The sequence below is a fragment of the Knufia obscura genome (genome assembly GCF_036327395.1).
Source record: "Knufia obscura strain CCFEE 5817 isolate CBS 148926 chromosome Unknown scaffold_13, whole genome shotgun sequence".
Classification (NCBI taxonomy): domain Eukaryota; kingdom Fungi; phylum Ascomycota; class Eurotiomycetes; order Chaetothyriales; family Trichomeriaceae; genus Knufia; species Knufia obscura.
In genome coordinates this window covers 533285-546331 of record NW_027042699.1, presented here as the reverse complement: position 1 = coordinate 546331, position 13047 = coordinate 533285, and the positions used below count along the sequence as shown (strand labels likewise).

At 50.7% G+C, this 13047-nt stretch overlaps 6 protein-coding genes across 6 annotated transcripts; all 6 read right to left on the bottom strand.

Annotated features, from left to right (window-relative positions):
• Window positions 1-55: 55 nt before the first annotated feature.
• On the bottom strand, window positions 56-2353 carry PRP43 (DEAH-box ATP-dependent RNA helicase prp43; the record flags this gene model as incomplete). The annotated part of the gene is made up of 1 exon (XM_064877758.1): window positions 56-2353. The coding sequence occupies one exon, from the start codon at window positions 2351-2353 to the stop codon at window positions 56-58; it is 2298 nt and encodes a 765-aa protein (XP_064726483.1).
• A 298-nt stretch (window positions 2354-2651) lies between these two features.
• PMZ80_009362 (uncharacterized protein) lies at window positions 2652-3623 on the bottom strand (the record flags this gene model as incomplete). The annotated part of the gene is made up of 1 exon (XM_064877757.1): window positions 2652-3623. The coding sequence occupies one exon, from the start codon at window positions 3621-3623 to the stop codon at window positions 2652-2654; it is 972 nt and encodes a 323-aa protein (XP_064726482.1).
• A 493-nt stretch (window positions 3624-4116) lies between these two features.
• Window positions 4117-5607, bottom strand: PMZ80_009361 (uncharacterized protein; the record flags this gene model as incomplete). Its single annotated transcript, XM_064877756.1, has 1 exon — window positions 4117-5607. The coding sequence occupies one exon, from the start codon at window positions 5605-5607 to the stop codon at window positions 4117-4119; it is 1491 nt and encodes a 496-aa protein (XP_064726481.1).
• A 664-nt stretch (window positions 5608-6271) lies between these two features.
• On the bottom strand, window positions 6272-7147 carry PMZ80_009360 (uncharacterized protein; the record flags this gene model as incomplete). The annotated part of the gene is made up of 1 exon (XM_064877755.1): window positions 6272-7147. The coding sequence occupies one exon, from the start codon at window positions 7145-7147 to the stop codon at window positions 6272-6274; it is 876 nt and encodes a 291-aa protein (XP_064726480.1).
• An 872-nt stretch (window positions 7148-8019) lies between these two features.
• On the bottom strand, window positions 8020-8580 carry PMZ80_009359 (uncharacterized protein; the record flags this gene model as incomplete). The annotated part of the gene is made up of 1 exon (XM_064877754.1): window positions 8020-8580. The coding sequence occupies one exon, from the start codon at window positions 8578-8580 to the stop codon at window positions 8020-8022; it is 561 nt and encodes a 186-aa protein (XP_064726479.1).
• Window positions 8581-9674: 1094 nt separating this feature from the next.
• On the bottom strand, window positions 9675-12899 carry FIG4 (phosphatidylinositol-3,5-bisphosphate 5-phosphatase; the record flags this gene model as incomplete). The annotated part of the gene is made up of 1 exon (XM_064877753.1): window positions 9675-12899. One exon carries the CDS (start codon window positions 12897-12899, stop codon window positions 9675-9677), a length of 3225 nt encoding a protein of 1074 aa, XP_064726478.1.
• Window positions 12900-13047: the final 148 nt, after the last annotated feature.

The window sequence follows — 13047 nt, the reverse complement described above, 5'->3', positions numbered from 1 at the left end:
TCCATCCTAGCCAGTGCATCTAGGTACGCCACGTTTTTCCTTCTGTCTACGTGCTCTATCTACCTCCCTTCATCTTCGCCCTTCTATCAACGCGTTCTCTCAGCCTCATCAATGCAGTCTTGACCTCTCCCTTCTGGAAGCTGTCAACATCATAGTATCCAGGAGCAATGTCGAGCAACCATTCGCCTCTAACGCCAGTCACTGTCCGAATATAGTTCTTGCTTGTAAGCACGAATTCATGATAAAGAACCCATTCAGCCTCCTGGCCAAGCACGGTCGACGGATGCAGCAGAACAGTCTGGTTGTCCTTGACTGTGGTATATGTTTTACCATTCGCCTCTTTCTTGGCAACTTGCATGAAGAAACCAGACACAAGAGCTCTTCTGATGTTTTCGTAGTATTTCTTGTCTTCGAAAGGCGTGGACATCAACTCAAGCTCATTCCTTTCCATGATCCTCCTCAACTGCAGTCGAACGTTATCAGCAGACTGAAGTGCTCTCAATGATAGAAAATGGTCATGGCACCACTGTTTAGGATTTGCTTGAGCGTCCTGACCCTTGAAAGCGTGATAGACGTTGAGCATTGTCAGGTGATCACCATCTGGATGCGCGAAGAGATTCTTCATCTCGTCCGCGCGCTTCCTTGCGTTGGCTGGTCGAACGAAAACTTGTGGGACTGACAATAGTGCCGTTAAGCTCAGGATCTCGTTAGAGCAGTAAAATTCAGGCGATGAGATGAGCATAACCGCGAGAGCTGGATCTAGGGGGAAGTCCGAGGCTAGCCTGCCGAGATGTGTCAAATTGCCATCATCATCGAGACATGCAAGGTAGTTCAGTTCTTCCAATGCTCGCATTAGTGTCTCTGGAGCTGGGGGATCCATAAGATCGAAATGCACGAGGTCGTCGATGCCTAGCTTCTTCAATTCTAGAACTGTACTCGACAGGTTAGACCTCAGGATTTCGGGATATGTTGCCTCAATAAGCTCTTTCTTGAATGCAGGTTCCGTGTATAACCGGAAGCACTTTCCAGGCCGTGTACGACCAGCACGACCCGCACGCTGTTGTGCCGAAGCCTTGCTAATAGGAGAGACAAGTAGAGATTCAACACGTATACGTGGGTTGTACACCTTCTGTTTCGAGAAGCCAGGATCAACCACATATACGATACCATCAATGGTCAAGGACGTTTCGGCGATATTTGTTGAGATAATGCACTTGCGGCCAGCTCGTCCACCAGGTCTTCGAGGTTTCGGCGCCGGTTGGAAGATCTTCTGCTGTTGTGCCGGAGGTAATGAACCATATAGAGGATAGACGTCCATTGGTCCAGCGTCTGCTTCACGTATCATCTCATCGGCTTCGAGCTTGATCTTCTTCACTGCGTCTTCGATCTCTTCTTCACCTGTCAAGAACACAAGTATATCTCCTTCTGCTTCGGTGGCATGTATTTGCAGCACTGTTCGGAGAGCCGCTTCCAGATAGTCTCGCTCAGGCTCAGGCGTGTAGAAAATCTCGACCGGATGTGTTCGACCAGGCACAGCCAAAAGTGGCGCCTCATTGAAGTAGCGCTGGAATTTCTGGGCATCCAGAGTGGCAGACATGACAATGAGCTTCAGGTCGGGGCGTCTCATGGTCAGTTCCTTCAACATGGCCATAAGAATATCAGTAGCCAGTGTTCTCTCGTGAGCCTCGTCCAGTATAATAGTGCTATACCGCGACAGTTCGTGGTCGTGCATGGCTTCTCTTAGCAGCATACCATCAGTCATGTATTTGAGTATTGTCTTTGAACTCGTCATGTCCTCAAAACGGATACTGTAACCCACCTCTTCACCGAGCTTGACGTCCATTTCGTTTGCGACACGTTCGGCAACCGACATAGCAGCGACTCGACGAGGCTGGGTACAAGCGACGAGCTTGTTGTCGTGCTGTGGCAAGTCGTCGTACAGCACAAACTGCGGTATCTGCGTAGTCTTGCCTGAACCAGTTTCTCCGACGAATACCAGGATCTGAGACTTCTGGTACATCTCTAGAAACTCCGCTCGCTGCGCATGAACAGGCAGATCTTTCCGTGTCTTCAATATGCTGAGGTACCGCTGCGAGAATGGCTGTCCGGTGAATGGATTGTTCTTCCCGCTCTCAGCTGCCACATGATCTGATATCTTCGTCTTGTGTCGTTCGAGATTGTCGAGCGGACTCCCGTATGAGGATGAGCCATTGCCGTAGCCATTGTGACCGTTGCTGTCGTTCTGATTCCAGTGAGCGAGGTACGGGTTGTCCTTGGGATCCATTGGAGCAGCTGTTTTCTGCCTCTTTGCAGGGTTGCCTTCGGAAAAGTTTTCAGAGTGTTTGCCTGCCATTACAGACGGTCTCGAGAAGCTGCGACGTGGGCGCCACTTCCTAGACGTCAACACTCCGACCGACAAAAATTATGGATTGCGACTGCCATAGTCGCAGAACGCGCTCCTTATCGTCGATAAGAGTCACGTGATTGTTCCTCTCTGCCCTGATCTGGGCTTCACCTCTTCTTCCTCTTCCTACCACTCCGTAATCAGAACGGATTTACAACGACATCATGCTTCAAACAATACCTGTTCAGTGTTACCATAGATGCCCTGAGTAGGTAGTCACACCAGTGCAAAAGGCACACTTCGTCACCTAATCTACCACAATCAAGAAAGTCTGCCTCGACCCACTACCCATCTCAGCATACACATCCTTCACACCCGCCAAGCCAATCTTCCTAACCTTCGGCCCATCCACATCCGGCGCTCTCAGCTCCCCAGACTCAAACCCCTCCGCAAGCTCAGCTAACCACCCAGCCATCTCCCGCATACTATGCTCAAAGCTATTACACCCAACAATACTCTTCTCCAACCTATACAGCTCCTTAAAATCCACACTAACACTCACATCCATACTCCCCCGACTCGCCCCCGTCGTAATAACACACAATCTCCCTCCCTTCCCAAGCACCCCCAACCCCGCACTCGCCAGCCCCAAATTCCCCGTCGTATCAACAACAACATCAACGCCCCTCCCATCCATCTTCTCCCTCGCACCCAACAACTCCGGATCCGCCGCAACATCAACATCATACTTTCCACCCCGTCCCGCCGTCAAAACACTACAACCCCAAAGCCTACTCCTCCCAAGCTGCACAACCGCCCCACCCACACCCCCACCCGCCCCCAAAACAAGCACAACCTCCCCCTTCTCCGCCCGCGCTCTACTCAACACCATCCACGCCGTCGTCCACGTTGTGCCTACCATACTCGCAGCCTCCAGACTCATACCCCTCGGCACCCCCGCCAACGCATCCTCCGGCACAGCAACAAACTCAGCGTGTGTCCCATCGCGCGTGATACTTAGATCCGGTCCACTCGTCCCATACACGCTTTTACCGTGCCAGGGTGAGGATTCTGGTTCGATGACGACGCCAGCGTAGTCGCGGCCGGGGATGATGGGGAAGGTGGTGCGTGGGAAACCACCGGAGATATTGAGGAGGTCGGAGGGGAGGACCGGAGTTGCGGCAATTTTGACTAGGACTTCGCCGTGTTTCAAGGTAGGTTTTGGCCGTTCAGTGGTGAAGTCGACTTTTTTGTCTCCTGAGGCGATGATTGCTTTCATTTTGTGTGCTTGTGGAGATTGACTTCCTGGATGAGGATACGCACAGTATGACTTTTGAGCGAGCGTGCAAGTCGATGGGTGACACGCAGCGATATTTATGTATGAATATACAAGCGTGTTGAAGGTAGTGCTGGCAGTGGATTATCTAATACTCGTAGGCTGTAAAGGGGAAACACGCTTACTCATGCGGCGTAACTTAGCATACGGCATGCATGCGAATTCATGTCGAAGGGATTTGACATGGCATGCGTCAATCAACGCTTCAGAACGCCTAGATGTAGTATCTGGAGCTGAAACATGGAAATAATAGCCCAAGGTACTATCGTGCGCAGGCTGTAGTGTAGAGTACCAGGATTGAACCGATATCGCAGTATGTTAGCATTATTGGGACTATATGTTCATAAGACAGACACACAGCTTGCCTACTGCATGGGCACAAAGGAGCGAATGTGATCACTCTCAGCTCAATAAACTATACGGCTGCATCCCTCCATCACCCACAAACCGGCTCCACAAACCCAACAGTCCACCCCATCCCCCCCATAACAATCACCATCCCCGCAACTCCCACACCAACACTAACCCCCCCATATACCCACCCCGCCCTCTTCCCCAACCCATTCAACTCAACAACCCACGTACTCACCGTCGTCAAACACCCACAAAACCCCTCCTGCACACCAAGTAACACCGCACACGCATTCCCGCTGCTGCCGCCGATACTACGTGCATGCTGCAAGTCCCACGCCATACCTAGGATAAGTGTACCAAAGATGTTGGCTGCGAATGTACCGATGGGGAAGTTCGGCGAGGAGGGGCGGTTGAGGTGTTTGGAGAGGTAGTACCGGAGGATACATCCCGGCGGGGCGAGGAGTAGTGGGATTGTGGCGCGGGCGCGCCAGTTGACAGGGCTGGGTCCGGAATGTGGTGTGAATATCGTGAGGAAGAGCGCGCCGAGAAGCCAGGAGGTTAGGCCGATGAAGACCATGAGCGGGTTTACGATCTTGATGAATAGTTTTGCTGGTAGGATCGTTTGTGGGAGGATTGGACGGAGGAGGAGCGCGAAGTGCGCGCCTGTTTTTAGGACTGCGAGGGATATGGCGGGGTGGATGATTAGGATTGCTAGGAGGGCGAGGAAACTGAAGCCGCCGTTTCGTGGTGATGGAGCTATAGAGGAGTGATAGGGTGTTGTTGGGGATGGCGCTGGCAGAGCGTTTGTGAGTGCTAGGAAGGCGTCGCGGATGAAGCTGGAGAAGGAGGTGAAGGAGCCGCAGAAGCCGGTTGTGAGACCTATATACAATGGAATGGTCTTCTTAAACTTCAGGTGTGTTGACGAGAGTTTCGTTTCGTCCGCTGGTTGGTCTTCTTCCTTTGGTGTTGGAGGCCTGAGGTTTGTTGGTAGGCCGAAGAGGTTGCGATCTTCGACGAGAAAGCCCATAAAGAAGGAGCCGCCCAAATTAGCCCAAAGTACACGCGATGTGACAGGCGCATCCGGATACTGCGTGATCGCTTCAACACCCAGGCGAGCCAGAGTGCCCAGCAGAGAGAAAAAGGTTAGCCAGGACAGAATGTAGAGCTCCTCCAGCCACTTCGGAGGCCTCGAATCTTCGACCTGTTCATCAGGCGTATTCGGCTTGCCTAGTTCACCGTTTTGATCTCTGTCAGAATAGATCGTGTTGTTGTGACTGTCAACCGGCGAGCGCAACGACGTACTAGCATCCGATGTAGGCGGCGGAGCAGTCAAGGGTGCAAGCCTGTTGGAGCTGGACCTCGACCTCGGGTTCTCCATCCATGAGCGCTTCTGTGCCTTCTTCAATCGACCTTCTGGTTGAGCCGGTCGTCGAGCATTGACTTCAGACAACTCGACATCTCCATCAAGATTGCCATTGTTGTTCCTGGGTGGTGACGTTCCACGGGGTTCAAAGTTTTCTTGCGCCCATCTTTGACGGAAGAATCCCACTCGATCCCGTTCGTCCTCTGCCATACGGCAAGAGCCGAGTCGCGCTTGATAGAATTCGTGATCGCGTTCTTGCCTTGTTTGCGGCTCAGATGGTTCCTCAAGGGCTGCTTGTTCTACTGCGCACTGTCGAGGATGAATCTTGAGCACCCACTGATGAATTATACTTGGATTCGGACACAGGCATCATATATCATGAGGAGAAATAACAGAGATGGCTTCGACGGAAATAATCAAGCAAATCTAAGCACTCGCTTATTAGCTTGGCCGTAGCGGACAGCGAATCACGCTGTCGATACAGGCAGCTTCCTCTTCAGGACCCGCAAGGCTGAAAGTGTCGTACGAGGCTGCTCTCATATACGTTGAATGAACCTAAGATAAGAATAGTCCTACTCGCTTATCGAGTATTCTGCTCAGACGGTCTCAGAGACCGCTATCAGAGGTCCCAATCCATAGCATATTGATGACCTTAGCTCAAATATTGTACATGTGGTTCGTCGTGTACAAGAAGACAAGCCACCAGGTGCAGTCGCACCTCTCCAACAACCTCTGCTATCACATCCGGGTCCAAGGTCGAAAGACCCTGACATGGTAGACTCATCCATGGTACTGAGCTTGATCTCCTGGTCTTGCCTGAAAGCCACGCATATCGTCAAGCCTCCCATCGCCAACCCCTTCAAGAAGTCCACCTTCACCTCCTCCCATGAAGCAGCTGCTCAAACGCGGCATTTATCGCATCTTGCTCTGTCTCGTACTCCTCCATATTCCCCGGGTCTATCTCGTCCCCAAGAAGATAATTACATCTCATACACCTGTCCTTCTTGACCAACCAGTAACACTGTGGGCATTCCGCGGCGTAGGTCTCTTCTTCAATTCCGCCAGCATCCTGATTGTCGTCTTCCTGCTCGTGGTAAGTCGAATCATAGGAGTCTTCCTCTTGACCCTCATCGTACACCTCTTCCTCGTACTCTGGGTCGTTCAAGTCCTCTGCGTAGACCGGGTCCTGCAAGCCTGCCTCACGGTATGGGTCATACGGATTGCCCTCCTGGTCGAAGAAGGTGAGATCAGAGTCCATAAATGGGCCGTGACCAAGTTCCGCGCCCAGAGCTTGATCCATCAGGGCTTGATCCATCAGAGCTTCGTCAAGATAGGCGTCCCCCTCGTACTGCTCTTCCTCAGGTTCTGATGAAGCTGGGGTGGAACTTGCTGGGTTTGTGTTTTTCGGCGATTGTGTTGCACTGGCCGATTCCTGACCTACAGCCTTCTTCTCCCTGGCCTCGGCCATATCTGCCTCCTTCAGCAACCGCTGAATATACTGCTCATTGCTCTCTGTCCCCTGACGTGGCAGTATGGCGGCCACTATAGCAGCTGATTTGCATAAGTTGCTGTAGAGGTTTGACAAGCCTTTGCTGAGGTCTTCATGTGAGAATTCTGCTTGTGCATCTTCGTCTTCACCCTCGTCTTCGTCTTCGTCTTCGTCTTCAATGCACGCTCTGCAGACGACTTCTCGTACGGTCCTGTCGCATCTGGTGCACCTCGCGCGTCTGGACTTCTGAGTTGGAGGCATTACGGTTGTCGCCTGAGACAAAGGAGTTGCTGAAGCTGGAGGTGTTGCTTTGGAAGGCGTGGAGACATGGGTTGCATCGCCAGTAGATGGGATTCGCCCCTATGAGGTAGCGAGAGCCGTTGCAAGGTGTGCTGGGAGGGACGAAGCTTTGCCATGCTTGAGATCCGAATGTGGTGTAGACATGTTGGCAAATCTAGAGATGCGATTGTCAATGTCGTATCGAATCACATCTAAGAAGTTGCAATTGTCTATCTGAAGTATTAGTATTTGGCGATTGGAGTGGTGGCAAAGTGAAGTAGTTCGATTGTAGAAGTCTGGTTCTGGTATTAGTCACGAAGCCTCTGGTTGAGCACGTTTCTAGCCAGTGAATGCTCCTGCCTTCATATAACTTTGCCTACCAACAAATGGTTCTTAAATTGCCACGTTTGTCGCGCATATTCGGTGCCTAGATCTTTCCTCTGCACTTGCCGTTGATTCCAGAAGCAGAACAGGTAAGTAGTTTTATCATTATTGACATAAATTCGGCGTCAAGCCCTGTGATGGTAGTCTTGGTGACATCTCGTGACCGAACCTTCTAATTTAACAAATCAATCCGGCCCAGCCCAGTCGTTGATCGTTCTCCCTCATGCGCCCTACGCCATGCCACGTTGTTCAAATGCCCTTTTTTGCTAACAAATATTCACCAATGATGATGTTAGAGCCATGGATAATGCTGCGCCCTGCTCTTGGCTCATGGTGCAGCACTCCCGTAAGTTCTGTTGGTTCTTTGAGGTAGACATTGCTCAGATGCTCTGTCAAACTTCAGCCAAGCTCTTGTAGATGGTGCTTTCATGCCCCTTCTTCTCCCCTCCAGCTATCTTTGTTCTTATCCCTTACGGCATAGTGACCTCTCGTCCCCTTATCGTGAAGATCTGGCCTGGCGTAGCTGTCGGCTCTGGGATAGCATCTCTCTTGTCTTTTGTCTTCACAACTCCTATCTCTCCTTGTATCGTTCCAAGCCCTATTGTCCCTGCTGAAGGACTGGCCCACTGCTCGAGCACAGCAACGAACAGCTGTGTGAAAGGTATCTGTTTTCCATCACCCATGTCGTATAACGTTACTGGGGACATTTGCGTGGGTTGTGTCGCTGGCGCTACGTTTGTGGCTGCTATGTTTCCTTGTCTTTTCCTCAGGTCGATGTGTAGGTGCTCGTCTAACTCATCCAGCAGATGGCTTGCTCCTGATATTATCGGGCCCCACGCTTGCGATCCCGATGACGTTGTGAATGTTGAGGGTGTCGAGGTAATTGTAGGTATCTGCGCTATCTGTTCTGAAGGCGTGGGATTTGTAGGTGTAGGCATAGGCATTGGCATTGGTGTTATCTGTGGTTGCCATACAACATTTGCTGATATTATTGTTGGGAGCAGTAGTGATACTGATGCTGAGAGCTTCATCTTGACCGCTCTAGTTGTATATGGAGTCGGCTTCTCGTCTCAACCATCGACTCAACTTGACCGTGCAGCGACTCCTTGACGTGTAATTCTAGGGCTCGGTTTCAGCGATACTATTGCAGCGTTATGTTGTCAAAGATGGGGATGGTTTGTACTCGTGGTGGTTGCGTTATTTCTGGTCAATTGTTTGAATCGAGCAACAGAATATAGTTGTGGCTCCAAGCGTCGTTCACGGGCTGGGAAGTGATCGAAACGAGGTCGGGGAAGGAGCAATGCAGGTCAATGCGTTATCTGCAAAAGTTGAGGTGAGGGACCCTGTAGTTGCAATCGAAACTTCGAACAAAGAATGACTTCAACCTCTGCGCTGCACGAGGTATCAGTTGGGCGTTCGAAGGCGAGTTACCGTTGACAACGACGATTAGATGCAGACGCAGCAAAGGTTACGACTCAAGAAGGGATAGGAAGACAAACAACACCTGCGGTGTTCCTTGCAGTAGTCCCTGAGTGGACCAGAAAATCACGAATATCGACTGGGATCACCATCCTTAGCGCCCAAGGTCAAGCTCGACCAGAACAAATTGGACCCGAATGGATACCACAGATCTTCAACTAACAAGCAGCGTGTTTCTGTTGGACATGTGTAAATTACACCAGATCTTGCTCGTCAGACTGCTTTCCCTGTCTTTCCTACACGGAATCGTGTTACTTGGCCGTGAAACATGTGGGTCATTTGAGAAAACCAAGGCTATGCTGCGCTAATAATTGCCACATAAGCTCAATCTGGCGCCTCCTTTTGCTTGCTCCAGTCAGCTTCCTGCTCAAGCTATTCGGCTCCTGTTGGTAGTTGGTACACTTTCATGTTTGATCCTGCCTTGCTTCACAGCAGTATTAATATTCGTCATTAAGAGCGGTGTCTATATCTTCAGTATCACTCGAAGTGAACATGATGGCTCTGCGTCAGGCGCTCCTCAACCGATGAAGAAATGGAAGGCCAACTCGCACCATGAACGCCTCGAAAATGCCCACAATCATGTCCGTCCTCTGCCTCAAACGCCACGTTCGTGCTTACGCTCCTTCCCCGACGGTTCCTGCGTTTCCTAAACTAGTTCGCCACCGAAGTAATGCTTCTGCTTGAACAAACTCTTGCCTCTTGTCCATGATTTGTATTTCTTATATCTTTTACTGGTATCGTCTTCGTCAAGGACTGTCAGCGGGTCATCCCTCAAACCCGAATTTATGTATTCTTGATAATCGTCTGTGTTGATCTCTGCTCTTTCATCGACAGTCATGTATGGATAGGACATGTCGGAGTGGCCATCCAGCAGGTTGGCTAGTGCATCATTGTACATGGTTGTGTCCGATTCCTCGTTCCTGGCGATGTACTCGACGAATTCTTTCGGCGCTTTCGCAAAGTCGGTTTCGGTTGAGGTAACGAGTGCAATGTTTGCTGGATGCGATAGGTACTCCTCGTACTCCTCACTTTCCGTGACCTGTGGTTCCAAGCTGTCCGTGACCATCTTCTCGAACACCAACGCCTCACGCTCTTGTTTTGATGGCTGTACAGGTATCTCGTTGAACGCCACATTGCCGGACGGCATCGCAGGTACAGTAGGCGTTCTTGAAGCCTTTTCCCAAGAAGAGTCCTTGATGATGCCTGTGTATTTTCTGCGCAGGGTATGCTGTTGCTGCTGCAGGCTCAACCAGTCACTTAACGCCTGTGGCTTCGGCTTCTGGTCAGATGCATTAGCAAGTCGGGCATCAATCGAGCTGCCGCCCATCGTGGAGACCTCCTCTTCTGAAGGCGCGATGACTTTCACTCCCTTCTTGCGGCTGGCTCCTGCCTGATCCTTCGCAGCTGCTGGAACTGCTTTGCCCTTCCGGACCACAAATGGACTCAAGTCGAACTTACCATCCTGAGTTTCCTCGTTGACATTGATCATCGTCAGATTCGAGTGCATTTTGAAAGCAAATATCTTTCTGAACGATGATAACGTCAACGGGCGGTAGTACTCTGACCAATAGTCGTCAAAGCATGACAGTGGTCGTTTTTCGAGCTGACTTGGCCAAGATGTTGGCAACATTGTCTCGTTTCTCAGATGGGCTGGTGTATACCAAGACCTGTAATTAGGCCTTGCTCGTCCGAACATCGAGCGAGGTTCAGTATGGTGCAGGTAGTAATCTGTCGACATGTCCCAAAGCATCGGATATCCATTCTTGTATTTGTAGGTGCCGAGAAAAAGGTTGTATGATTCTTGCCTCTGAGCGTCCATGAAAGAATTATTGTAAAATCTCTTGAAACTCTCAACCATATCTCGCGAGTGGCTTGTCCACTGGTTGATCTTTCGATATGTTGACATTGTGTTTACGAGGTGCGACCCACCATACTGTATGGCTATTGTGTCACCATGATCGTGGAACATTTCCGTAAACATGGCAGTTGCGTCCGTATCGAACTCGATATGGGTATCTTCCACAATTCCAAGCGCTCGAAGCTGGTAGCCAAGAGCCTTCTTACCGATCACAAATTGTGCAGCGTTAGTTCGGTCAAGACAATCAATGCAGTTTGTCCGCACCACACCATTTTGCAGGCGCATCCCACTTTCAGTGTTTAACGCGTTCTGGAAAAAACCCGTCTTCAATAGTATGTCTTCCGCAATCTCCTCGAGGTCACCGATAACATCTCCATCTTTACTTTTGGTCGAACGACTCATGTCGAATGCGTTGTAAATGATCTTCTTGTCACCAGGTAGGAATTGGTTCAGATACTCCACGGCGAGCTTGAACTCAGAACCGAGCTTACTCTCTCGCGGTGCACGCTCCTTCTGCTTGATCAAGTTGAAAGCATAGATGGGCGTACCATATCTCTCGAAGAGGTTGTCAAAGTGTAATGCCGCCGCAGTGTAAAATGGATCAACCACACTGAGGTGAATGTCTGGCTTCGGTGAAACACCCGATGCGTCTTGTGCCCAGTACAGTGGTATGCTTCCTCGATGTTGGACATAGGATGTGTAAAGTGGATTGGCGTACAGATTCGGCCCAGGAGCGTGGAAAGACTGTGTCTGCATCTCTGATACAATCTGCTCAGTCTCGACGTCGTTAGCAACATATCCTAAGTCGTTCGCACCTCGCTTCAGGTATCGAGCACCAGCGAAGAACCGCGAGCGGCGGGCAATGATTGTGATGTAGACCACTCTGCCCCAGTAGATTGACAAGGCTGACTGATCGATATATCCGTGTGTCACAGCTACACACCAATCGAAGGGCTTCGCCAGAGTTGTCATGGCAGGTTCGAGCAAATGGTGGTTCCAGATAAACATGTCGTTATGATCAGGCTCAGGAGGGTGTGTATGGCCTTCGTATAATGCTCTTCTTTCGCGCATGATATTGTGCTGCAACGTTCTAGTGATGTCGTAAGATCTGCTGAAGTAGAATCCCTTCGAGAGGTCGACCACACCAAAGATACCCAGCAGTCGTGCCTCTTCCAAGTGCTTTTCCGTTTTGACCTTAGCAGCAGCAGTTGTGGTCAACTGAATCATTTCTGTTTTGTCGATCTTGTCGATGTAATGACCACCTACAACAGCGACATGACTTCTCTTGGATATGATGACCATGTAGTATGCGCCAGTAAATTTGACAAACCCAAGAAGACCCCAAAACTCATGGGTTTTGACTTTCAGCCCTCCAGTGGAGCGGTTGCCCTCGTCAATAGCATTAACGATCTGCTGTGTTTCCCTGTGACTATACACGATGTCGTCTTCCGTAATGTCAAGCTCGCCGTGGTCGGCGATGCGGCTGATCTTCAGGATGCGGTAAGATTCTCTCAACATGTCAGAGCCGATTATGTAGTACAGGCTCTGCGTCTCATAGAGTGTGAATCGGTGCATCTGCATAACGCCGTCATCGCCCACGTTGTGCACTACTGCGCCACGATTCCGCTGGAATAACTCTGGGGAGGGTGTTGAACGCCTGGGAAGTGGTCTGGCAATGCCGAGGCCATCATCGTCATTGTCTTCATCGTCGCTTTCGCGCTCATCTTGATAGCCAGTTCTCGGCGACTCGAGCTGTTCATGTGTCAATTGGGGATACAATGGCACGTCTTCCGGGGGCTCGACGGGCTCTTCTCGGGCCCTTCGTTCTTCGTTCTGGCGTACTGCAGTGACATGAGTAGGCGTCCAACTCGTGGACTCGTCTTCATCTAGCGGTTTCTCCGCCGTCTCTGTGGGTGAGTCGCTTGACGGAGCAACAGCCAGCTTGCTGTCTGCTTCGGTCTGATCAGTTACCTCCCTCGTCTCGTCCGGCGGAGGACCATCGAACGACTCCATGTCATGTCGCAATAAATACTTATACTCAATCACAAGAGCATTTTGCGACGATCTTGGACAGCTTGAGGAGATAAGAAGAGCGGGAACAGTACTGTGAGCACATGGACTTTCACATTACTTGCACAATCAAGCATATCGAGATGCGCAG